General features: G+C 55.8%; 1 protein-coding gene across 5 annotated transcripts in view; it reads left to right on the top strand.

Moving 5' to 3' along the window:
- The window catches only part of AGRN (agrin), a 122618-nt gene that overhangs the window by 25619 nt on the left and 71333 nt on the right, over positions 1 to 25666 (top strand). For 3 of the 5 annotated variants that reach the window (XM_075773024.1, XM_075773020.1, XM_075773019.1), the window contains exon 3: positions 21383 to 21403. The exons of the other annotated variants lie outside the window; for them this stretch is intronic. In XM_075773024.1, coding sequence (XP_075629139.1) covers positions 21383 to 21403 — 21 coding nt within the window. The remainder of the gene's footprint in view (positions 1 to 21382; positions 21404 to 25666) is intronic. 5 annotated transcript variants of the gene reach the window in all.

Here is a 25666-nt window from a genome sequence, read left to right as displayed (position 1 = left end):
CATGTCAGTGGAGAGCTGGGATGAGAGGGGTGCCCGTGGTAGAGGTCCTGCCGCTTCTGGTAGCGGAGGCTTTTTGTATCTTCGTAACGCTCATGCGATCTGTCACCTTCTACTGACCAGGCGCTGCAAGGCTGAGCTCCTGGTGTGTCTTATGTGACCAGACGTAAGTACCCGGGGACGCGGTGCTGCGTAACGCTGGTGTCTAGGCTGCATGCAGCCTTCTCTCGGTGGGTGAACTAGAGCAGCGAACAGCCGACACGTAGGGCAGAGGGATCCGCGTGCTTCCCGGCCAAGCCCTGGTGTTCGCAGTGATGTGCTGCGCCAGCTGGTCCCTCTCTCGTGTCTCAGTCGAGCAGAGCCCTGGGTCCATCCCGGCAAGGCTGGCAGTGGTTTGCACAAAGCTCCCGCGTCGAGCCTCGCCACGTGACAGCCATTCTTTCGGCTTTTGTAAAAACTTCCTTTTCTGCCAGTTTTACATGTTTTAATTATCACATAGATGCAGCGGCAGAGGGCTCTGGTTGCAGCTTAGATAGCAGAGGTGGCACTGCCAGACTGCAAATGAGGCTTGTCACTCATTATTCCTTTCTTCCCTCTCTGCAGCCTTAAGCCGGGCTTTGGAGCAGCAAAGCTCCGTGTGCTGGGCTCATCTGCGTCACTATTGAGCTCTGGGTCTCTTTCCAGGGGGAAGAGGATGGTGAGAGGAAGTGGGGAGGGGGCAGCCATGGGCCTGTTGGGAAGAAAAGCAGCTTTGTGAGGCTGCCCCATCAACCCAGAAAATGCCTGGCTGCAGCGTGGTGTTGATGCAAGCACCTTCCTCTCTTCTCTGCGCTGCCTGGGAGGGCATCGTGGTCTGGGCTGCTGGGAAACGGAGCCAAACTTGTGAAGCTTCTCAATGCTCTGACTACAAAGATCGTTAAAGGTTGGGAAGTAGCTACAGAATTATGATGTAAACTTGCTTTCTGGCGTGGTCTGTCTGAATTAATGGTAGCAACTTGCACAGAGCATCTTACTTCTCCATCCTGATATGGAGAACAAGCTGCTTCCTTTTCTGCTTAGAAGCTGCTTACGTACTTGAAAGGATTGATCATCTCTCCCCTCCGATGCCGTTCCTCTAGATTGAGTAGCCACGGCTCTTTTGGTCTGTGCTAATCTGTCATTGCTTCTGGTTTCTAGGACCGAAATCCACGTTAGCGACGAATTGCTACTGTTTTTCAGATTGCTTTTTTTCAACTTGCTTGCTTGTGTCTGCTGCCTGTTGTGTGGACCACGTGAACGATGAGCTGGATAACGTCCAGCTGCAGGTACCTGGGAAAGGCTCTTGCTCTCCAGGCAGGCTGAGATAAGGCTGTGGGGAAGCTGCCTTGCCCAGAACGGCTACCTGCAGGGAGCAGCCTTTGTTGGGATGGCTCTTCCTGGAACGCTAACGCAGGTTTTGGGCAGTCCGTACCACCCAGTCGGTGCTCTGCTAGCACGATGTCTGTAAAAGGCAGTGTGGAAAACAGCTGCCGTTTGGTTATTCCATGGACCACATGCAGTCTGCCTTCCATGGAAATGAAATTCTTTCCCATTTTGTCTAACGGATATATCCTGTTGTGAAGTTTGTTTGGTGTTTTTTATCTCCCGTAGTCCATCTTTGTTTTGGAGCCGCTCAGTGGAACATCAAAGGCTGGATTTTCCCACCCACTTACTCGGGGAAGTACGCAGCTGGCTGAGCCTAGGGGCAGCGCTGCTTTATGCTGGAGCAAGAGCCTCCATCGGAGCAAGTGCCCGTTTCGCTTCTACATGCACTGAGGGATCTTGAGCAATAACCCAGGCCAGCCTTAAAGGTCCTGACAGAGAGCCCTGGGCAAGCCTTCACACCTGGGAGTGTGAGAGAGAAGCTTCTGCCTCCAGAAGTGGCTTTAGTAAATAGAAAAAAGAATGTCTGAGTTTAGACCCCATATCAAAGGGATGTGATGCTTTCATTGCTTTGTGGGAAGCTGAGCCCCTGGGCTCCCCTGAGACATTCTTGACCCCCAGGTCAAATCCCACATCCTGATGTCAGCTTGCTCGTGGATGCCCGTGGGGCAGAGAGGTGAGAGCTGCAGGTGCCTGGGCACCCCTCGGGATCTGAGGCCACCTTACCTGCCTGCCTGGGGAACGATGCAAGCAGGTTCCTCAGGTCCGGGGCTACGAGGGCCGGCACTGCCCAGCCTGGCAAGGGCCACCCGCCTGCGTGGGGAGAAGCTGGTCCCAGCAGTTGTGCAGCGCTGGGCTGGAGAGCCTGCACGTGGCAGAGTCCTGCTTCTCGTGGCTTCTGAGGTGCCACCTGGATTGCGGGATGGATGGCAAGACCTGAGAGGGTCTTACAGTCCCAGGCTGGTTTGTCAGCTGGCCTCAGCCCAGCTGTAGGTAGCAGCTTTCCCATTGCTGGAGAGAAGACAGGGCTCTGTTTGGACTGAGCTGCTTGGAGCCGGGAGGCTCTGGGGCGATGAATCGTGGCTAGCAGTGCAGACAGGCTCACGGGCTTGGATCCCTGCCTCTCCCCACCTTCCCCTGCAGGGAGGCACTCTTCTTGCGTCTGCTCATCGAGCCCTGCGCTCGCTAAGGTTTACCTGCCGCCTTCTTGGTCTTTTTCCCGGGCAGAGATGAGACGCGCTCCATACGGCAGCTCAGGCTGTGCAGCTGTGCTCGCAGTGTCCTCCCTCAGCTTGTTTCCCTGCTGCGAGCTGGCTGCCTGCACCAGGCTGCTGCTGCGCCCCGTTTCCAGGGGCTGTTAGCTGCAGTCCCCTGTCTGCTACTAATGCTTCCTCGCAGAGGCTTAGAAGGATGGTCTGTAGGAGCATCTGTCTGTGGCGCAGGGTAAACGTGCTTCCTGATCTCACAGCACGTTGTTTTTCTTTTCAGATGAACTTGATTTTTCTCTCCCCGAGTACGCTGAATTCTCGTCCCCTGGGAAAGGAGCTGACTTGCTTCCTCGTCCTTCGCTGCAGGGTCCTGCCACAAGTTCTAATCTCACCGGGGCTTTGACAGCTCCCTGGTTTGCACGGCGTTTTTCTCCTCGGCAGGGCAGTTTCCAGACCAGCTCATGTTCCAGGCTTTATTTGCTAACAAACTGCAGGAGAGTTTTCTGAGCTGCCTCGGTGGGATGAAGGGTATAGGCATACATCTTGAGCTAGCCTGTTATTTTAAACTGCCGTTCCTTTTGCTAGTCTCATCGCAGTGGGAGTCTGCCCTGGGCATGCTTGAAGAGGTGGTGTGCTGCAGATGGGCCCAGGTATCTGCTCTGCCTTCTCCAGGGTAACACCTCGTTTGCTCAGCAAAACGGAGAGGAACAGCAGCTTGCTTGGTGCTCGGTTGTGCTGCGGCGCTCGCCGCCCTGCTTGCTGTGGAGGGCTGCATCGGAATGGCAAATATGCAGATCTCAAGTGATCTTTGGGGTAAAGCGCTAGGAGTCTGTCTGTTTTCAGCGGGGTTTCATAGCAGCATGGGTGAATTGGTTTGGACAGAACACGACCCTTCTGCTTGAGGGTGGAAGCGAAGCTGATGGTAGATAGAAATTGCTCAGAGATTTGTTAGTGGACGAAACTTTGGTTGCCTGGGAGCATCTCTGCTTTGGATTCAAGCTAGGGGACATATCTGCTGAATTCCTCTTAAACTTTGCCTTCGTCCCAAGCTTCCTACTGACACCAGCTGATCTACTTCATGCTCTTCTGGCTCATGAGAACCCTTGCCTGCTGAGCTCAGAGCTGCTGGCTGGGACCCAGTTCCCAGGCACTGAAGCAGGAGAGAATCTAAAGAAACCCAGGCTGGAATTGTTTTTCTAGACTGATAATTTCTCCCAGACAGCTCTCGGTTAGACTCTTAGCCAGCTGGACTTGCACTTTCTTTGCCCAAGGGAGTCTCTCTGAGACTCTGCAAAGGCCCTGTGGAAGAGCAGCCTGTCTCCCTTGAGGCTGTGAGCGATGCTTTCGGCAACGTCCTGTCGCGCAACTCTGCTTGTAGCATCTGGATTTAAATGCCACGGAGGCAGAAAGGAGCAGGGCAGGACTGGTGGGAGAAGCTGTGACTCGAGGGTGCATGGATGGTGATGTACAGCCTCACAAAATGTGGAAGCGTCCTCTGCTCAGGGGTACAATTCTGGGAGCAACCTTGCCAGTGGGAGCATAGGGTGTGCAGTGTTGCCTTCTGCTGCTCTGAACTCTTCTTAACTTGACATTATGCCCACCCACGTGCTCCTGTCGTGCAGAGTCCATTGCAGGAACTGCAGGTCCGTCTGGATTTAGCCCATCTTCCCCACACGCTCGTTTTCTGTGGAGCATTGCCTTTATGCTTCAGGCTGGGCTTTTACAACCCCGCCTACAGCAGAGTGGAAGAGACAAAAGGGAAGAGATGCTTTAAGATGGCAGCTGGACCGCTCCTGGTGATGCAGGCCTGTGGGCAAGCTGCCTCCGAAAGCAGGAGGCAGTGTCTATCCCCACTCCTGCCTTGCCGTTTACAGCTGTGCCGCCAGCCCTCCCAGCCAGCGGGGCAGTGGCTGTGCCCACGTCGGTGGGTGCCACCTTGGCAAGCGTGCCGGCGTGCTTGCGCTCCCGCAGAGCCCAGCCTTGCTCTCCGGGAGCATCACGCTTGGCAGGGCTGGCTGGCAGCAGCACTGGGCTCTTGCGTGGCCCAAAAGGGAGCTGCCCGCTCCCCGTCTGCCAGCGGCTGCGTGTGCTGTGTTAACGCTGCCTCCGCAGAGAGGGGAGCCGGTGCCGAGTGCTTTCTTCTTCCCCCAAGGCGAGGATGTTGGATGTCCCAGCCCCTCCGCCCAGCCGAAGCGTGGGAACCCTTTGGTGAAGTGCTGCCCCCGGAAATCAGCCCCCCGAGCGGGTCGGTGTCTTTCTGCCGGAGGACGAAGGGAAGCAGCAGCGTGGGCTGGAGCCCCTGCCCTGTGAACCCGGGCAGTGAGCCTCCAGCCCCTAGGGACCCTCTGGCCAGCCTATCTGTCACAATAGGACAAAAATACTGCTCCAGGGCTTCTGTTTCCCTCGCAGAGTCCAGTGGCTGGCTGACTCCTTCGCACATATTCTGTGCCTTTTGCTCTGCTTTCCAGTGGGGGTTTTCCCCCGCCCCACCGCAGAGGTCTGCACTCTGGCCCTGCGCATGCAGATTTGCAAGGACTCCGCTGCAGCGGACGGGCGCTTCCTGCGCTGCCGCGGGTTAGTCTGTGCAGAGGGCTCCCCGGGGTGTGGATCTTCCGCAGGTGGGAAGGAGGGGGCCAATGCCAAGGGATTAGGCTACTGGGGCTTTTATGTAGGAGACCCCACTTGCCTCTAGCAGCTCTGGGTGCAGGAAAGGGAGGTGTGGGAGCTCCCTGCTGGGAGCATGCAATGGGGGAGGAGGAAGGATGCTGCAGCAGCTGTGGAAGGACATTAGGGATGTGCACAGCATTGATGGGACCAGCGCTGTTTCTGCCTGAACAGGAGGGGTGCGTGGCTTGCCCTTGCTGGAGGAGGGCACCCCGCGGAGGAGCATCGGACAGAGCCTGGCATGGTCAGGGCTTTGCGCAGGGAATGGTGGCTTCTCTTCCTACTCCTGGCCACCCTGCCCTGTGGCTTCTGCGCCCCATTGCGTGGAGTATGATGGGATTTAAGTGAGGTGAGACACCAGGGCTTTGCTCCCTGCTCTGCCAGACGGGCTGGTCTCTGTGTGGCACATCACTCCCAGAACAGTCGTGGTTCACGCAAACGTATGGCCTGAGTCCTTGGCAGAAGCGGCTTCACCGCACCTGGCCTGCGTGCAGCTCGTGATGGTGCGTGCCTGCCTCTCCACGTGTTGCGGTGCCTGTGGAATGGGATGCGAGACAGCGTTACCTCTGAGCGTATACGCACGTACCCTTCTGACTCCAGCCTGTACGATCAGCAGCCCTGCAGCAGCTGGTGGGGCTGGGAATCCGTACTGCCGTGTCTCGTAAGCACTGCCCTCCCTGCCACGCTCTTCCTGAGCAGCAGCCAGTCCTCTAGCAGCGCGTGTAAGCGTAGAGTTGAAAGGAGCTGGCACTTGCTTGAAGCCTCGCTCAGATTAAAGGCTTTCCCTTCACAGTAAATCTTGCATCTTTTACATCTTAACGTGTTACATTCTTTGCCCTGGAGCAGGGCTGGAAACCAGCCACTGTAACGCTGACCTGTTAGAGGAACCACGGCTGCGTACGACGTGGGAGATCTGGGTGTCGCGCTGGATGCTGCTCCCAGCTGGGGTGGGAACCAGTTGGCTTCGCTCTGTGGGAGTCTTGGTCCACGGGACGGGCAAAGTCGCAGCTCGGGCTGTGGAAGTTGCGTGGTGAGGATGTGGGGTCTGCGTGGCACTTAATGCCCGTAGGGGACAGATAATTGGCTCTGCCAGTTCATTTCAACTGCATCATAACTCGTGTGTGCGTTTCGGGGGTTTGGTGGCTGTTTCAGGGTAATCCCTAGGGCTAGCTCTGCATCTGCAGCTAATGGCAGTTTAATGCCAGTTAACAGCCTTGCAGTTCAGACAGATGGTCTGACTACGCTCCGGGGGTGTCAAAATACAGGAATAATTGTTTACAGGCAGAAAACTGCCTACGTGGGAATCAACACCCAAAATTTGTTGGAATTTGTTCAGAAGGAGCCCATGGCCTCAATCAATGAAGAATGTGCGCAGTGGGCTCCCTCCCCCAGAGAAGGGGCTGTCAGAGCAGCTCAGAGATGGGAGAATCGTGGGGCTGGAGAGGGGACAGCCGTCACCTCATGTCACGGGGCAAGCACCGTGACCTGGCCAGGCTGGTGGGCACTGTCCTCCGGCTCCCAAGCGCCGTACTCCTGGGAAGCAAGCGCTTAGAGGGCACGATGCTTTATGGCCACAGCTTGCTCCTCCTGCCCTGCTGTGGCTCGCTGCCTAAAGGCAGGATGGAGCGCGGACCCCCGCTTGTGTGTGCTGCGGGGATGGTCCCGGGCCAGGCGGCAGGTGAAGAGCAGAGAGGTGGCTGCGGACGCGCGGTGTCTCCTGCCCTGCCTTGGCGGAGAGAAGCGGGGCACATTCCTCTGCCCTGACTTCAAAGGCTGTTGCTGCGTATACAGAGCCCAGCAGCCCTGGCAACCCTTGCTGGCCGGAGCGGTGGCAGCAGCTGTTTGCTGCTGTTCCCTGGCTCTGCTGGGCTCTTGCTGCCCTTTTGGCCTTACCGCTTTGGGAGAGATGCCCGCTCCCTCACCGCAGGAGCCAGGGTATGTGCTATGGGTATGTGACTTTGCTTTCTCCTGGCCTGCTGCTCCCAAACCCCTTCCAGGCGGTTTGCATTGGTGTCATTTCTCTGAGTCTGTATTGTCCACTGTGCTGATCTTAAGGGAATTTTGGAGCACCTCTAACCTGCATTTCAGTCTCGGCACCCTCTTGGAGGGCTATCTCCTTGTTCACCGAGGAGGGAAGCTGCAAGGATGACACCCTCGGCTTAGGACCCTATGTTAAAGCAGAATGAGATCGACCCAGTCCTGAGGGCATGCCCGCCGGTAGGATGGGACGTGGCTCCTCATCCCGAGCATTTTTATGCCACGCCATAGCCCAGAAGGGGCCGGCTGGGTGAGGGAGTGGGCTGGTCCCTGTGACCAGGGCACAGCACCATCCAGCTCCCCGCTGCAGCACAGCGTTCCAGGCTCCACGCCTGGGCCATCGGAGCTATAAAGAGAGAACAACTGGGCCACCCTGTGGCTTGGCCCTTCAGATAAACATGGGGGGGGGGGGTGTCTACTGGTGTCTTGCTTCCTGGGCTGTTTGTGGTCCCAGGTCTTACCTTTCTGCAGAGGAGAGTTAATCCGGGTCTGCCCCGCTGCTGCAGGGAGGGTGAGCTGCCCCTCTGCAGGCACCGTCTCAGCCCAGCAGAGTAGAGACATGCCGCATCTTTATGGGAGGAGCGGACAAATAAGTGGTCATCCGAAAGAGATGGCAAGGAGACTTGTCAGGGTTCATAATTGCTTTATCAGGGCTGGGGTAGGATCAACAAGTGCAGGCCCAAGTCTTCCTCTATTGTCGCTTCTCTGCACAGTTAACACAAGAACTGGGTTTGCTCCTGTTGCTTTATATACTGACACTGGGCGGGGAGGGGGTGTTGCGTGTTGACAGCAAGCTGCTCCCTTCGACCAGGAGCACACCTCTCTCGTGCATTTACATCCTTAGGTTGTCTCAGGTGAGTCCCTGTTGTGCCATGGTTTCTCCCTTGATTTAAGCAGAGCAATATTCCTCTGTCTCCAGGGGAGGGTGAGCGAGAGGGCTGGGCTGTCCCGAGTGCTGTTGGAGGCGTTGGGGCTTTTCCAGCCCTGGCTCCTTGCCTAGCTTTTTCTGAGCCATCCAGGTGACCTCAGCTGCACAACCCCGTCCCTGTGCTGGGCGCATTGCTGCAGCACAATTAGGAGATGAAAACCTGCTATTAGGAGATGAGATTGATGCAGCGTGGGGCAGCTTGCTTGCAGTTTCTTGCTTTCAGCTCCTCCAGCTGATTGTGGTTCACTGGCTCCCTCAAGTCTCCTGAGCTTTGCCCACTTTGTCTCAGCCCTCGGAGGTGACTGCAGAGTAAGACTCTTGTAATATTTGTGCATTCCCCCCATGGAGCATTTCAGGTATATCCCTTGCGGTGGAGGAGAAAAGGGGGGGCTGACTGTGTTGTATGGAACAGACATTGCGGGGAGGTTGTAGAGGAAGAGGTGATAATGGAATTGCCAGCAGCAGCCTTTGGAGGTCCTGCTAGCCTTTGCCGTGTGAGCTAGGTGTCTGGTGCACGTGGTGACGCAGGACAGGTGGACCTGGGGCCTCCAGGGCAGGAGAGTCTGCTCTCTTGCTCACCTCTGTCTCTTCTCTCTGCTGAGAGCCTGTGTAATACCCTGGCTGCTGCGCTGCAGAGTGGGGGCAGAGAGGTCTGAGGCTTGGTGGAAATCCAGCCTGAAGGGAGTTGCCAGAAGAGAAATAACTTGGTTGCTGCTTTCTTCCTCCCCATCCTCACTATCTGTGCATCCTTTGACTGCTGTGTCCTGGGCTGTACCCTTGGCCATACCCCTCCATCCTGGCAGGGCTCCTGAGAGATGCCGCTCCATGTGTCTTTGGCAGATGGATCCCTTTCCCCTGAGGTGTGTGACCCGTTTCACACTGCGCTAACCGATGCTGCCTGGCTCTGTGTTTTGCACCACCGTGCCTCTTCCCTGCCACCAAATACGCTCTTTGTGTGGGTTTTAGTGGGCACCTCCTTCCGTGTCTGGTTGGCTCAAGCACTGCTCGGCCATCTCCCCTTCCTGGGGAAAGGCAAGCGCTCTTCTGCCACTTATTCTGTCTGCTTTCCCCCTTATTGGGTTAACTTCTGCGGGTGTGCTGCTGCCCCCCGGGACTCGAGTGCCGTACAGCCTTGTTCTGCAGGAGGTCAGGTCTGCTCCCTGAGCCACAGCAGCATGGCAGGAACCAGGGACTCTGCTGTCCTCTCTGCCACTGATAAGGCTTATCTGCCTTCTGCTGGAGTCCCGGCAGATCTGCAGGGGTCAGGATTTCTCCCTTGCTTTTATCCAGGCTGTTCTTCACGAGGCTTTGATCTGGTTTCTCTGGCTTGGCGTCGGGGTGGGTGAGGGATGATGCTTTGCAGGTCTGCTGAGCACTGGGCTGCTCTTGGGGGGCTGCAGGCTTCTGCAAGTCAGAGAGAGTGGGGTGGGGAACCTCTTGTGCAGGGGGCGAGGAGTCAGACCTCGGGGCTGGCTGAGCGCAGTGATCCCTCGCTCGCCCTGAGTCCGGCGAGCTTTTCTCCATGGCCAGTGGAACCAGCCTGCGCTGCCCGGGGAGGAGTGGGGCAGAGTTTATTCTGGTCTGACCAACTGTTTTTGCTCTGTTTTTTTGCATGTGCTGTCCCCTCCCACATGGATTCTGGATTATTCGTTACTAGGTAAGAACAGCATTTATCTCCTTTCTTGGACTGAAAGCGGGGCAGGGGAGCTGGGGATGCATTTGGTCTCGACACACAAGGACGCCTTGTGTGATGGGAACTTACAGCTTCAAGGGAGCAGAGTACGTGTGCGTGGGAGGCTGATTGCTCGGATCAGCCCGTTCCCGGGCAGTGGCCAGCCCAGCCAGCAGCGAGCGTGTGTGGGTGCCTGGAGGGCTTCTCAGCACGGAGGGAGCTCTCCTGTGCAGGTGGCAGGGCTGAGCAGAACATACTGGGAGAGGGGGCGGAAAGACCTTGTCCCATTTGCTCACTGCCACAGAAAACCCCTACCTCTGCCCCTTTCTCCTTGTTGTTAGAGGAGTGTGAATAAAACTGCATTTTTGCAGAAGTGGGATGGGCTGTGTCTGAGTATCAAGTGGTTGACCAGGCATCAGTGGCTGGGGAGGGATCATGAAGATGGAGATAAGGATACCTGGAACGCTTTAAAGTGGGGACTGTCTTTCTCCTGCGTCCCTGCACCAGGAGCCAGAGATGGTAGTGATGCTTTCCATCCCAGGAAAGTTGACAAGGCTGGCTTCTCTTGATGCTCCCACATTCCCACTGCGTGACTGGGACCCACACCAGACATCTCTTGTAGATGGATTGAACCTTTCTTCTTCAGTTTTAAATCTTCTATTAAAAAAATAAAATCTTGTCTGCCTTGGCTTCCTGCTAAGACCACTAATGCTCTGTGATCACAGAAAAGACCACAGCTTGTCTTCCTGGCCCTCCAGCAGGCAGAAATGATGCCTTTTGAGTTCTGCAGGAGAGCATGTTAGGGGCAGGCAAGAAGAAATGCCCAGAGTTGCAGGACTCTGAAGCAGAAGGGAGCTGGTGCCGTTGGGTACTGTTGTGCCTTTGCTTTTGTACCGCCGGCAGTATGGTGGCTTAGAGAAGTGGGGCGGGAAGCCATTTTTAATGAGGTCTATTTTGGTTTTTCTTCCTTGTTTTACCCCTAAGGCTCTGGAGCGGGCAGCTACGAGTCCTTCACTGAACCTCACTGCCAGCTCTGCTGGCCCAAAACTTGTTTGCTTGGAGTGAGTGGTTGCTGCCTCTCTAATCCTGCTTTACCTGGCTGTGGGTCTTCATGCCATGCTGTCTCCCAGCCTGTTTCCTTTCATGCTAATGATCCCTTACAACAGCCCTGTCTGCTCACAGCATTTTGCAGCTAGAGACTGTTCTGCATCCTGGCATCTGTCTCTTGGATTTTACTGCACTCTTAAGTACATACGGTACATGGAAAGGACTATAAATCTCTCACGGTTTGCCGTTCCTGGTCCAGAAGATCTCGTGGTAGTGGGAGATGTCGTGCCGGACCTGGCCTGTCTTGGTGGACCGGCAAGGAAATGCCTCGGGGAGCGGAGCGCTGCGTCCTTGCCTTGTGTTCTGTCTTTGTCTGAACTCAGGCAGCAGTCCTTGGCACTAACCACCGGGCACAACGGCTGTAGTTTGGTCCTCGTTACGTCCTCTCAGAAGGAGGACTGTACTAGCCCCGCTGTGAGAAGAGAGCCCTGAGAGCGAAGACCTGCTCTCCTCGCAGCTGGAGGGGCAGCGGTTTTCCCCATAAGGGATACACAAGAACGGGTGCGTGGAAAGGTGAACGCTCAATGCTAGTGTTGCTGCTGAGGTTTTTTTGGAGCGTATCTCTGTTCTGAAGTGCCAGCTTGTTCCTTTACCAAGAGGAGAAAAGGGTCAGTTTATGCTTAAAAGGAAAGTGTGAGGTTAATGGTCAGTGCAAGTACAACATTCTCGCTCCCTGATAAGTTCCCTTTTCTTTCCCTTCTGGAAACAAAACCCACATGGGTTTGACTTCGGTAAAGATCAACAGAGTTTATAGAGGCTGTTCAAAATCTTTGGGGTCAGTTGGTCAAGTGGGGGTAAATTGGGAGAGCTTTGCCAAAGGTTCAAATGCTTAATTGGTAACAGTGCCTCCAGTCTGGTGCTGTGATTTAATGGGAAACCTGTCCCTCTCGCAGAAAAGCTCAGGAGGGTTCGATAGCCTCAGCGTCATTTCAAGAGCACTGACAGCAGCTCTAACCTTCAATTTTTTTCTGGTCTCTGCTGTTTTCCTTGTTGTGCGTTAAGCTATGTGATGGCCTTCCCAAGGGCTACCCCTCCTGCATTGCAGATGCTCCGGGGAGGCAATTTTGCCCTTTTAAAGACAACTTGGAGCCTTGCAATTTAAAAATACCTATTTCTAAAAACTTTGCCATTTGTTTTAGGTTTCCTGGGCTAGGGTCTTCATGAGAAACTTAAAGGGATGTGGCAGTTTGCCGTTGGGAAGGAGGTGGGCAGCGGGCTTGGGCCAAGCCCTTCACTGCCGCTCCGGGAATGGAGCACTTGTGGGGTGCAGGACCCCCCTTTGTGCTGCCCTGCGGATCCCCCCTCTGCCCTGCAGCCCTGCTGAGCTCTGCTCTCCCGCCTACTGCTCCGGGGGCTGGTTTTGCTCAGGTGCTCCCGCGGTGCTGCAGTCATGTCTTCCCACCATAGCCTTGGCTTCCCAGAGCACAGGGCGCTTAGAAGGACCATGGCCACCAGCATCAGGTGGCCTGGAAGGGACCGTGATAGTAGCGCTGCCCTTGGGGTACGTGTCTGCCTACTGCTAGAGGCTGGCTGATGCTGGAAGGGGTTATTTGGATCCCTCCTGCTGGGATGTGCAAGACCTCAGTAATCTGAAGGGCTGTGCCCAGCTGTGGGTACGTGAAATAGCTGGGGAGGGAGGACATCACCTTACTAGTGTGAGGAAGGGGTGAAGGGGGCTCTCCTCCTGGCTCGCTGCAGGAGCATCTGACCGTGCTGGGCTGCTGTGGGCTGCTGGGACAGGAGTGGCGGTGGGGAACTGGTGGAGCTTAAATGGGTTGAAGGAGATAGGGTAAATGCAGGATTTGTGCTGGAATCGAGTGGGAGTGGGATTAGGCTGATGACAGGGAGCAGTGAAGGATGTTATTTCAGGGTCTCCATTAAACAATTAAGAGGGAATTTTCTGTAGCCAGAGAGAATGGAGTTAAATGCTGCGAACAGAGGCAGCTGCTTGTGCTGTCTGCCCTACATGGGACTCCGGCAATGACAATTCTCCAAAGGGAAAGAGAATGAATTTTAATGAAATCTTGAAAGACTTTAAATTTTCATGTTAACTTCAATTATTCAGGACAGTCGAAAAGCAACTTTAAAGCTTCATAAAAAGAAAGGAAAATAAGAGGCCAGTTTGATTTTTTTTTGTTAAGATTAATTGATTTGCATTTTGTTCCACTGCAGTGAAACATGGACATTTTAAAGACACTGGTGTTGGTTATTGCATCTGACAGCAGTGCTGAGGAGGAAGGATATCAGGAAATGCCTTATGTACTACCTGGGGCGTGGTTGAGGTACCAAAAGAGCCCAGTGGGGCACAAGGCTGTGGTGTCAAGGTCACGGGTGGCAGTATCCGTACCGGGCAGCTAATGGGATTGCAGGCTGACTGCTCAACCCAGAAAACTGCCGGTGTGGGAAAGCCCCCTGTGCTTTTAGCCTCGGCGGTTCCACGCCATGCCTCTGTTAGCGGCAGGCGGGACGGCTGGTCTCAGCGCGCTGGACTGCGTGTCCCCAGCTGCGGGCTGGAGGAGGGCGATGCCGTCCTTGCCTGGGAAACGCATTCCCGCTTTCTGACCTAGGATGGGAAGGTATGAGCCAGGCCATGCTTGGACTGAGCGTGATGCCTGCCTGTGGCTCTGTCCACAAAGGACGGCAGCCAAGCGGGGGTGCCTCTTGCAGTGGCACCCGCAGCTGAGGCTGAGCCTCTGGAAGCGCCTGTGATGGCAAAGAGGACAAGCGTGTGACTTCACCGCCTCCCCGCCAGCCATGCACGAGGTGTGACAGTGTCAGAGCCGTGTTCAGGCTCTCGGGTGGGTCTGCTCTGCCTCTGCCAGGGCTTGGGTACCACTAAGACATCCATGAGCCCTGGAGGGTGGGACCCTCTCCAGGGACTTCTAGAGCGAGCAAAGGGCACCTTATTATCCAGCCCGCGGTACAGGCATTCGGAGTGCCACGCTGCGGAGAAGGAAATCCCCGGGACTGTGGGCTCAGGCTTGGCAGCAGGGAGCACGAAGAAACGGCTGGCAAAACACAGGGCGGGCTGCCCGCCTCCTAAGCCCGCTCCCCGCTGCGGGGTGGAGGGAGCTCCGCTGCAGCAGAGATCCCTGTTGTTCACACCAAGAGCAACTTGCTCCTGGTGAACACTCTGCCCGGCCGTGACCCTCCCTCCTGCTTCGAGTGGCCCTGATGTTCAGAGCATCCTCAATTCCCACCTCGTTTCAGCAGCCTGATGCGCTGCAGCCTTGGCGCTCTCAGCTCTTGGAGGGGGGATGCTGTGCATCCGCCGGTGCCCGAGGGCCTTGCTTGCTGCTGGTTGCACAGCTCGCTCCCTTGAACAAGGCGTTTGCTTCTATCTTGGTCCTGTGGTTTTTCTCACTCTCCTCTCGCTAAACCCAGGGCATCTGTCTGTGTTTCTGTTTCGGATCCCCAGCAGGCTGATGCCTTGCCTCCCTTTGAGGGTGCCCCACTGGTGCAGAGGGGCTCCGTAGCACAAACACGTCTTTTATTCCCTGCTGCTGAGAGCTGCCAGGCCTGGCTCCCTTCCCAGAAAGCAGCGCTGGTTTAGAACATAAGCAGCTATTGTCTTAGCCCTGGAGACTGCGATCTGAGCTCTGCTGGTGTTTCGGGGGGAGAGAGGGGATACGGCATGCTAAAGGGACTTGAGAAAGGAGCCCAAGGAATACGGGAGATTTGCAGGCTCTCAATTATGCTCGTCTCACCAAAAATAATGCGGGTGCCTACTCCTCCTTTGACATTCGAATCGCTCTTCCACCCTGTCCCTGGGGGCGGCTGTTACAGTTAGTTTATGTCTAGCAAAGACTGGGTCCTTTGTCTTGCGTGAGCTGGAGAAGGAAATGGGGGAGAAAAGGGGGTCCTACAGTAAGGGTCTCCTCCTGGGAGCGTACCCCAGCTGCATCTGGGGTCCCTCACGCAGGAAATTGCTTAGGGCACGGACTCGCCCACCTCTCCCTAGCGAGGTGACAAAGTGCCTCACCGCTGGTGAGCATCGCGTTGTGGGCAGCGGGTACCATCCTCTCCTGCTCAGCTTTGTATCCCCATATCTCATTCCCCTCGCTGAGAGATGTGGAAGGGGAGTGTGTGTGTGATTCTCGTGTGAGCTTAGAAAACCCCGGCGAGCAGCACCTCGTGCTCTGTCTTGGGATAATAAACCACGGGTCCCTGCAGCAGGGGCTGTGCGTCAGCTCAGCCCCCCCGGCAGAGGATGGGACCGGCTGTGGACAGCAGTATAGCCCAGCGGGGCACGCTGGCTGCTTAACCACTGTCTGCTTCCCTCCGCGTTTGAGGTGCGATCAAAGCTAGTGCCGTGTGGGGTACAGGAAGGCAGAATTATGAAGATGGTCTGCTATAAATCAGAGATTCTGCCTGCGCTTTTATTTGAAGAAGTTGAAATTCAGCACAAGAACAAAGGGAAGGTTTAGTAAAATTAATAGTTGGTAAGTTGTCACCTGATGTGGAAAACTTAGGCAGCGTGGAGAAAATAATGGCTCTCAATGCCATGGGAACGCAGAGGGGGTCTCGGGTCTCATCCAGTCCCTGAGGCTCATGGCTATCCTGCCTTGTTCTGGGTCCCCTGTTCCAGGGAGCAGAAACAGCTCTGCAGTTCTGTGCAAGGACCTGATTGACCTGTTCTTATTTGTGTCTTTGGCTTTGATTTGTTCTGGGTTCAGCCCTGTAATCCAAGGAAAATCACTCCACAGGTAAAATTACAAGCAGGGATGGCTGGGTAAGGAAGCCTAGAGTCCCTGCCAGACCCTTTAATCAGCCTTGAGTTGCGGGGAAGGAGACAAGTTCCTGGAGTGTCTCGTGCCTGTTTTCCCCTTTATGAAAGCAGGGAGGGTGCAAGGGAGCTAATCATGAGGCTATTTCACGAATCATTTGGCTATGATGAGCCGCACTGAAGAAAGGGGGTTTGAAACACTGAGGTTTTTTCAGCTTAATTTGCTGGAGTGGTGATCCTCTGCCACTCGGCAGGCTGATGCCTGCAGCCGACCCAGTCTGAGTAAACTTTCCCTGGCTTCAATAAAAATGTTAGTGTAGTAGAGACTCTGCCCTGTGGGTTTTTTTCTTCCTCCCCCCACCAGCGCGTCCTGGTACCCAACCCGCGGCAGCTTCTTAAAAGTGTGTTTGGTGGTGGCACAGAGGGGAAACCTCAAATCCTTGCAAAGCAATTACTGCTAATGAGACACTTCCTACACATCTGGTTTCAATTCTGGCTGTGTTTTGGGGACTGTTCTTCAGAGCTTGGGAATGGAGGAAGGTGGGAAAAGCCCTGCCTCCTCTTCTCCCTCCAGCAGCACCCTTCTCCCAAGGTGGCAGTTGGGCTGCTCGTTAGTCTCACTTGCCAAACCTGAACAATTAACACACAAAATTGCACCTCTCCAGGGAGGTTGGATTTCAGCAGCAGCAATTATTGGATGCTGATCGCATGCCAATTGATTGATATGTTTTTGAGAGCGAGTGTAATGTGTTTAATTAGTGTGTAATTTACAAGAGCAGGGACGGCTGGATGCCCCAGACTTAAGAAAATCTCTGAATTAATTGCCAACGGCAAAGAAAATAAAGAAATTTTCTTTTTTAGTGCGCGATTGCTTGGGTCCCATTTCTTTGTGTGGGGATTTAATATTAAATTGATGGAAACTGTCTGTGGCTATTCTGACTCTCTCCAGCCCCTCATCTTGGCCACTGGATGCAGAAGGTGCAGCAGAGCTGCCCGTTCCTGCGGGGCTGAGATGTCGGCCTGCCCGCACGCTGCGACTGGGAGGCAGGTGCCGTGTGCCCCTGGCTTTCAGTGGGACCTTGGTTCCCAGTCCCCGAGCCCTTCCAGAGATCCCACGCTGCTTTTACGTGGATTAGGTAAGCCAGAGCCACGGGGCTTCAGCTCTAGTTTCTGACTGTTCAGATCAGGTCTTTGTCTCAATGCAGATTTTGTGGGTCTTGGGCCCCTCTGGCTGCTGGTTTTGGCAGCCCAAGCGTCTTGTTATCTCGGTACAGAGTGTGGCCTTGGAGCAGGATGCAGAGAAACAGTAGGGAGGGTCACGGAGAGAGGGATTTCAGGAAGTCTGTGTTGCTTTTGTGCACTGAGCAGCGGGAAGGTGGCGTGGGAACCCTTGGCTTGTTTCCTTGGGAATGAGACAGTCCAACCTGGATCTCGCTGGCAGGCTTATCGGGGATGTTAGTGTGAGGGCAGAGAAAGCACGGTGCTGTGGGGTTCCTGGGATCCATCAGGGATCCTTCCTGGCCCCTCAGAGCCCAGCTCTTCTGGCTCTGCAGGCAGTCCAGCTTCCTCCCTTGGGCACTGTTTGTCTGACTGAGAAGATGGCTTCTCAGAAGTACCGCTTTTCATGACGTGGTGGTTCAGCCCCTAGCAGGAATAACTCAAAAAGCATGTACTGGGTGCTGCAGAGAGGTAGGTCTGCTTTATTCCAGCCATGGCTGCACGCCTGGCCTGCGCTCCCTGGGCACAGCAGGAGCATCAGCTTCCTGCTCTGCTTTGCTTCTCTGCAAAGCTCGGGTGTATTCCCCTGCGGAGCATGTTTCTGTCCAGGAAAACTTTCCACAGTCAAGTGCCTGACCTTGGAACAGAGCCTCCTGCTCGCCCTTTTTTTTTTTTTTTTTAATTTAATATATAGTAAAATAAACTTATTTTCCCCTTCTTGATGTTAACAGCTGCTTCATTGAGCCACAGGACGATGAAGGGGAAAAATCAAAGCCCAGTGAAATTTGCTCGAGTTGAAAGGCAGGTCAGGCTCTGGTGTTACTCATCTCAATTGCACTTTTGTTCTAAAAATGAGAGGGAGAACGTGTGCACCCCGCCAGACTGGCGCGATCTCCCGAGCCTTAGGAAGAAGGAGCAGGAGCTGCGGGGTGGAAACGGTGCAGGTCAGCGCGTGTGGGAAGGTGCTGGGCTGTCTGGGACTCCATCCGGTGGCGTTGGTGCTGGAGCGGTGCTGCGTGGGCGGGTGGCTGTTGCTGAGCAGAAGAGCGGTCCGGGCTGCCTTTGGCTCGGAGGGAAGCCTCTCTGAGTCACAGGCGACTTCTGGCTCCACGGGGTCAAGTGTTCAGTCTTGCTGTGGCAGCGCCAGCCCCAGTCGGTGCGTCTCAAGTCCCTTAACCCTTCCGGATCCTGTTCCCTGCCTCTAAACTAGAGCCAGCAGCGCTCACAGGGGACACTGTCCCTTTTCTCAGCCCTCATCCCGTGTGTTCCTCCCTGTTGTTCTGCAGCCCAGGCAGCCAGGTGGGATTTGAGCTTGGAGCAGCACTCGTGTCTCTTGTCCTGGTGCAGTTCCCATCGCCTCAGGGCTGCGGCACTGAAGCTGGCAGCTCTGCGGGGATCTTGGCCAGGCAACTTCATCTTCTCTTTGTTGCAGTCTCGCTCCTTCTGGTTTTTCCCCGGACTCTGAAAAGCAGCTGCTGTTATGGTCCCATCAGGTTTTGGTATCTGCGTAAGAAAGCTTTCACATGCGATCGAGTGGGCAGGCGGTGACCCTTTGTTACCCAGCAAAAAGCCCCAGCTGGACCAGAGGATCTCTGCATCCCAGTTGGACCTACCTGGAGGGTAACTTAAAGAAAAGGTGCTGCTTTGGGGATGCCATGCTTTTGCACATGGGAAATGAGGTCTTTGCTTTCAGCTTGCCCTGTTCTGTGCGTGCAATATGCCTCTGCCACAGTTTCTCACTCAGTGGCCTCGGGCATGTCACTTGTCCTGTGCCTGTTAGGTGATGTGGTCTGGACCGCCTCGCAGGGATGCGGTGGAGTGATGTGGTGCCCTGCTGGGGGGGCTCCCTGGGGTGCCAGGGCTGTGCCGCTTGTGCCAGCGGCTGAGGGACCCGCAAAGCAGCGGGGTGAGAAGTGCTGCGTGCGCAGTAAACGATCTGCGACTGAGTTCTGTGCGGCTGCTGCTGCTGCCAGGCAGCTGCTGGCTCTCTGCGACGGTGCCCGAGGTGACGAGGCTGAGCTGGGTGAGCCCTGCACCCACGCAGCAGAGGCAGGGGACCTGAGACTTCCCCTGCTCAACAGGAACGTCTCCTAGAACGCACACCACCTAATGACTGCCTGTCTGCAGCATTCGCGTCCTTCCCCTTGGCGAGGGATAGCGATCCAGTCGGATCCCCTGCAAGGCGGTGGGCAGACAGCTTTGTAGAAACCCCAGCCAAGCACACCTTGTCCCCAGGGCTTCTGTATCTGAACGCCCCAGGAAAAGCCTCTGACCTTCCCTGCACACTGACAAAATGAAATCTTCTGCTGTCCCAAACGCTTTGCTGCTGCTCTTGCGCCCTCCTCTCGCCTTGGCGAGGGGGTTCTGCAAAGGTGCTGCCTTGGCAAGAAGGGGCTCTCCTGCTGTTCCCCAGGAGCAGCAGAGTTGAGAGGAGGTGGGTCCTGTTCCCGCTGGCAATCCCAGACGGTGCTGTCCAGGGGCTCAGAAGAGCCATCTCTTCTGCCAGGTGACAAAGGGATGTGATGGGGATGGCGCAATCCACCTGATTTTAGAGACACCAGAGCGAAGGAAGGGAGGGAGTGCTGCAGTCCTGCAGCCAGACACCGATATTTCATCTGCACCAGAGCTGGCCACGGGGTCTTGGCTTTCATTTCTGTTTTTCTTTCTCTTTTTATAAATGAAAATCCCAAAATAACTGTGCTGCTCTGGGATATTTTTAAGCTGTTTTCCCCCCTCTTCCTTTCTTCCCTACATCTCCCAACAGCTTATAGCTGAGAGGGCTCCCGGTTGCCAATGGAGAAGGCTGTACGTCACTTCCTTGGCATGGGGCCGTCTCCAGCCCTCAATGCTCACTTTGTTTCTCCCCTCATAGTCTCAGTGAGCTGTCAGGACTCTTCACAGTGTCACATTACCCAAGTCCCACAGCCCATTGTGGGAGCTGCTGCTAACGTGGCATGCAGAGCACGGGGGAGGCCTCAGCGCCCGTCAGCCCGGGTACCGGGGCAGCGGGTGAGGCTCTCTGTTCCAGCTGCATCCTCGCCTTCCTCCTCCTCCGTTTCCTCTGCTCTGTGGCCCAGCATGCTTCCTTTCCCTGGGAAGTCGCCCGCCTCCGTCCCCTGCATCCCACCCGTCTGGCCGTGCTTCCCCTGGGGCTCCACGTCTGTCCTCTTTCAGTAGCCCTTGAGAGTCCAGCCCGCGCAAAGCGTACGAGAAGCACCGTGTACTCCAAACTCCTCCCTGCTTTGAACTATCTAGTAGTTAGCGTGTGGTCCTGTGAGGAGGCAGGGCGGTCTGGGTGGAATAGAAATAGAGGGGTTAAGAGTTGCATTTTGCACTAGGAGATACCCATGTCCTGGTGGGACACAGACTTGACTGCGAGGACAGCTCCTATTTCCATAGGCATCTAGAATGAATGCTCTAATGGTTACAGGACTTCTATACTGCCGTAGATTCCTTGCAGATAAATAAGTTGTGCTCAATAACAACTATTAAAATGCTCAGCTGTTTAACTGTTAACCTTCTCTTTCATCATGTGTGTTGGGGACCTTGTTTCATCTTGTGCTCTGGTTTCCTAGACTTCAAAAGCAGTTCCGGCCCAGGTGATGCGTTTGGATAGGAGATGCCAAGCTGTGATGGTGAAGGATGTGCCCCTTTGAGTTGAATGGGAGACATCTGATCCTTGGTAGCCTGTACTGGGACGCTGGCATGGCTGCAGATAGCTCCAGGCTTAGGTGCTGGGCCCTTCCAAATTGTGAGTTTGGTTTCAGAAAATCATCTGTTGACAAGGCAACCCACAAAGTTTTAACAGTGAACGCGTGTTGGCTTCTGAGTCTTTGGCTGCCCTTGCTACATTCTCCAGGACCTCCTTTAGCCGTCCTTGTAAGGAAAGAGTGTGGGCTTCTCCGTGGATCAAGTCAACTGTGGTATCTGATCCAGCGTGCTTGTGTTGTGTGGCTGATAGTCAGCAGTCAGCGCCGAGATGTTCCTGATGGGGTTTTTGTTGTTGTCATCCGCACGTATTTAGTGTTCTGGATCAGAGGCTCTCTGTTTCTCCCTTGTTTTGCTGCGCGTGATTTAGGCTGTTGCAGTGTGCAGCATCCTCAGTAACGTCAGGATCCTGCTGTCTCCTGGCTGTCTGCAGATTTGGGAGCCCATCGTGCCAGGAAAATGTGTTTAAGTCAATGGGCTTAGAAGGCCAGCAACCCGGCCACGATCTTCTGGGGTGATCTGGGAGCGAGTGCCCGATGCTGCCTGGAAAGGGCTGGAAGAGGTGGATGGTGGCTGCCCCGGGTGGTGTCAATAGTGGAGCGTTGGAGGAGGGGGTTTGGGGGAGGGTAGGAAAGCTTTGGGTTAGCTGTCTATTTTCTTGTTTCTAACTGTTTTGTTCTCTCCTTTTTCTCCTCCCCCTCCCCTGCTTTCTAAAGAACATAGGAAGCTTCTTGCTGGTAAGTGGTGGTGTGTCATGCAAAAAAATATCATTTTTTCCATCCACCATCAGACTCACTGGCTAGTCCGTGTCATTCTTCCATCCACCCAGGATGTGCTGGAGCAATAGAAACCTTCTGGAGGTGGGTACAGGCACGCCCATCCCCATGGCCTCATGGCTGCAGAGTGTGCACTCACCCCAAAGGGAGCTATTGCTTTTAGATCACAGTTTGAAGAACTGCTTTCCCCTCTTGCCTCCACGTTGCCCAGCCCGACATTATTGCCTGGGCTCAATTGGATTGCTACCGTCCTTGACCAAAGCAAGCGACAGCTGCTGCGGCATCAAGCCTCTGGAGTGCTGTGGGTGTGAAACTGTGATCTAAGGACACTTCTCACCTAGTGCTTGTCTCATATCCAACTCCATCCTCAGCCTCTCACCTTCACCAGTTTCCTGGGGAGGGTGGGGGAGAGCACCGTCCCAACTCATACTGGAGGTAAAACAGGCGGGTTTGACTGTTGACCTGGCCGGGGGGGGGGGTTTGTGACGTGTGCTGCACGTGATGTAATTAATGAACGAGGGCAGAGCGTTGCTGCCAGCAGGTCAAGGGCAGAGCCTGTGCGTGCTCCCTGGCCTGGCTGAGCTGTGAAGCTCCAGGTGTGGGGCAAACTGCCACGAACAATTCTTCTGGGCATCTTTCTAGCAAAAGCAACTGAAGGGTCAAAGCCCCAAAGATGTTCCTGTCCCTGCTGCTCTGGTCTCCTCGCCTCGCCCTGCGCTGTCGGCAGCGGCTCGTATCTTTCCCAGCTGTCATCCGCATGGACAGTTGTTTGAAACAGTGAATCCCGGTCATTAAAACAAACCACGTGCGTGCCCTGGCTGATGAAAGCAGCCCTTAGCAGGCGAGGGAAGGGTGTGCGGTGTACATGGCTGCAGGCTGGCTGGGTGCCCGCTTCCCTGTGATCCCTGGTGCTGGGAATCCCGGCATCCCGGGAGCCTCGCGGCCAGCTCCTTTGTTTGGTGTCTGTGGATACAGAGCGTATGTAAGGAAGGCGTTTGGCATGTGCTTGGGGCTGGCGGTTCATCTCACGCCCTCCCCCTGCGTGCGTGGGACCTTTGTGTGCATTCGCTGGCTGCACGGCTGGCTCGGGCTGGGGACAGGGCAGTCGCAGTGCCTCCCTGTGCCGCTGCCCCTCTCCAGCCGCCCTGTTGTGGCGAGAGGTCCCAGGTCCATGTTTGCCATGGACAGGCAGCCGTCCCCTGCTTCTACACCCAGGCCTGTCCACAGAGGTATTCAGATGCTTCTCCGCACCAGCTTCGACTTCAGGGCTGCTGCTCTGCCCGCACTGTGCTCGTTTTGAAACCTTTAGGTTCAGCGCTGACCCCCATACAGAGTTGGATAAGCAGCTGCCTTTTTGGCGTGACGCGGGACGGAGCTGCAGCAGCTCAGCTAGCCTTGGTCAGGGCATTGCGGCTGGCTGGGTCAAACCCCACTGAAATGGGAGTTACACCAGGACGGGACCAGCTGTGGCTGGTGAGCTGTTTAAAGCTGTTGCTGCTGTATTTCCTCCCTGTTTTGTGCCCTTCATTATGTATAATATATAGACTATGCTGTGCAGATCTGGAGGGGTAGGCTAAGGGTTTGCTTGGAAACGTGCCCTTGCTGCAAAGGTGCTGGGAGAGAGAACAGAGGGACATAGAAGTTTTATTGAAAGCCGCCTACTCCTGGCCTGGACCCTGGGCCTCTCTGGGTCCAGGAGAAGCAAGGAGAGAAGCTATCCAAGCTGACAGCATCCCCTGCCGGCTAATGCTTCCTGTGCCTCAGCCCTGAGATGCATAAACCAAGTGGAGAGCGTTCTGCTCTTCTGGCTGCCAGCAGCCCCACCGGCTGGTGCTGTTCACTGCTTGCAGCACCGGCATAAACGTTTTACTTTTCAGCTGTGCGTGGCTGACAGCCTGACAGAGCTGGATGCCGCCTGCTTTTGTCTCTTCCCAGACAGCAGGTGGGCAGGAGAAAAAGGGTCTGGATCCCCAGGGCTGCCTACTCCCCCTTGCTGTGTCCCCATCCAACGTGCAAGCCCCTGTGCAGTCCCCGTGCGCGATCTCCGAGCAGGACTGTAGTTGGTCAGAGGAGAGGGTGTCCCTTCCCTTCCCCTCCTTCCCGTAGGCTCTTGCAAACCTCGGGGGGCTTTGCTGTCCCCAAGGAAGTGGCTTGCACCGGGTTTGTCCGAGCACCGCTGCCGTGGAGCGGGGTGATGGGCTGCGTGTCCTCCTCTGCGCTGCGGGAGGGGACGGCGCTGCCACCTCTTGCCCTGCCGGTACGTCTGGCTCTGTGCGTTCCCAGGAGGCCTGTCTCGCACCGCTCCGCGGCTCGTGTGGCTTGTCTGCTTTGTGGGAAGTGGTTAACAAAGCTCTGCTGCACCAGACGGCTTGGATCAGGGCCCGGGGCTGACACTTTTGTCTGTGGTGGGTGCTGGACACAGCCAGGACCGAGCGCCTGTCTCGGAGCGCTCTGCGGTAGCCCGGTGCCCTGCCTCCGTGGCCGGCACTGGTGCTGACTGGCACAGAGCTGCATCATTCGAGGGCACAGGTGTAATTTCTAGCTGGTGCGGGCTCTGCCGTGGCAGGACTCGCTCGTGGGAGAGTTGCAGCAAGAGCACTTGGCTGGCGTAACTCGGCTCCTGGCCCAGGGTCGGGAGCAGGGTGAGGTGTCCAGCTGAGCCGGGGGCAGCCCGCTGCTCCCCTGCGGAGCCCTGGCTGGGAGGAGGTGGCAGCGAGCTGTCCTGTGGCGTGGCGATCAGCTTCTGTCCTTCAGAGCGGCTCCGGCTGAAGGCTGGCAGGCTCTTTCCTGAACGTTGCTCCCAGCACTCGCTCTGCCTGCAGCGCTTTGTACAGCCGGCGTGGCAAGCGGATGCTTCTGCTGTCAGGATGTCTCGCCTTTGTGCAGGGTACGTGCCGGCCATTCCTGCATCGCCCCATTGCCGCTACTCGGCTCCTTAAGGGCTGGGTGCGTAGGAATTGAGCTGTTCTAGGGAGGTGCCCCTGCTTGCATGCTCTCTGCATGCCTGGTTCTCACTGGCATGATGTGTTTTCTCACCAGTTGGGCTGTACTGATGGGGTTTTAGGACTGAGGCCCACATGAAGTTATAAGCAGTACCCTAACTCCAGCCAGTGGTGCTCTTTCGGGCAGACCGGGTACGAGGCATACCCCCACCCCTGTTGCTGAAGGATGTCATTCATTGTCTGGAAGCACTCCGGTGACAGCTGCTTTCTCGATGGGAAGGTAGCCAGAGTGCCAGGAATACAGGCTAATTTTAGCCTGCTGGGTATTTGCTCCAGAAATGTGCTGTAGGTCTGTTTCATCATTTGTTTTCTCCCGTTTTTCTCCTATTTGCGCCCCCCCCCCCCCGCATGTTATCGTATCCTTGAGGAACTCTGCAACGCCAGCTGATCCTCACGCCCCCTTGCAGATGAACAAGTTTACATCAGCTCGTAGAGCAACTGGTGTGTGTTTGGAAGAGGGTTGGCAGAAGCGACGCTTTACAGCTCAGCCAACTCAATCAGCGCATAGAGAGGCTGAAGGCTTGGAGGATTCACCCGCGGCCGCTCCGGTAGGCGGGCAAGGCTCTTCCTCTGGTGGGGGGCGTTGATGCTGTCTCAGGGAAACGGTAGCCGCGGGAGTAAGTTCTGGCTACTCTAAGTTCAGGGCAGACTGTGGCCCCTGAAGTGTTTGAAAGGTCTGTTCGTCCCCCAGCAAGGGAGAGGCTTCCCTTCCTCATCACCCTCGTGTTGCTCTGACATCATCCCCTCCGTGCGGCGTCAGTGGAGATGCTGTGGGCTCGCGGCTCGGCTCTCAGCCGGAGTTATGGGTTGGCAGAGCGGCAGGTGGCAGTGTGAGCCTGCCAGAGGAGCCAGGGCTGCAGCTCCGGAGCACCTCCGCTCTGTGCGGCCGCAGGGCTGGGGCCGTAGTGCTGCACGCACCCAGCTCTGGGCACCCTCAGGGTATCGGGAGGACGCAGCGGGACAAGCTTGAGGGGCTTTTGTCCCAGCATCACCCTGGCTCGCCTCTCTCCGGGCTGGGTGCTGTTCTTGGCGTGGATCCTGAATGCAAGTCCTGCCAGCGGGCAGCTGTCCTGATAGCGAGCCAGCGGGCAACGTGGTTCTCCTGGGAAGCACAGAGGAGGGAGGAAGTGAGCGCTGAAGGGGTGAAATCCACAGCACGGTGCCTTGGTCTGGAAAGTCCTTTTGGGCTGTGGGTGCAAGCCCGGCTGCATCATGTGGAGCC

This window comes from Balearica regulorum, chromosome 21 (genome assembly GCF_011004875.1).
Source record: "Balearica regulorum gibbericeps isolate bBalReg1 chromosome 21, bBalReg1.pri, whole genome shotgun sequence".
In the NCBI taxonomy this organism is placed as follows: Eukaryota; Metazoa; Chordata; class Aves; order Gruiformes; family Gruidae; genus Balearica; species Balearica regulorum.
This window is presented reverse-complemented; position numbering and strand designations above follow the sequence as displayed.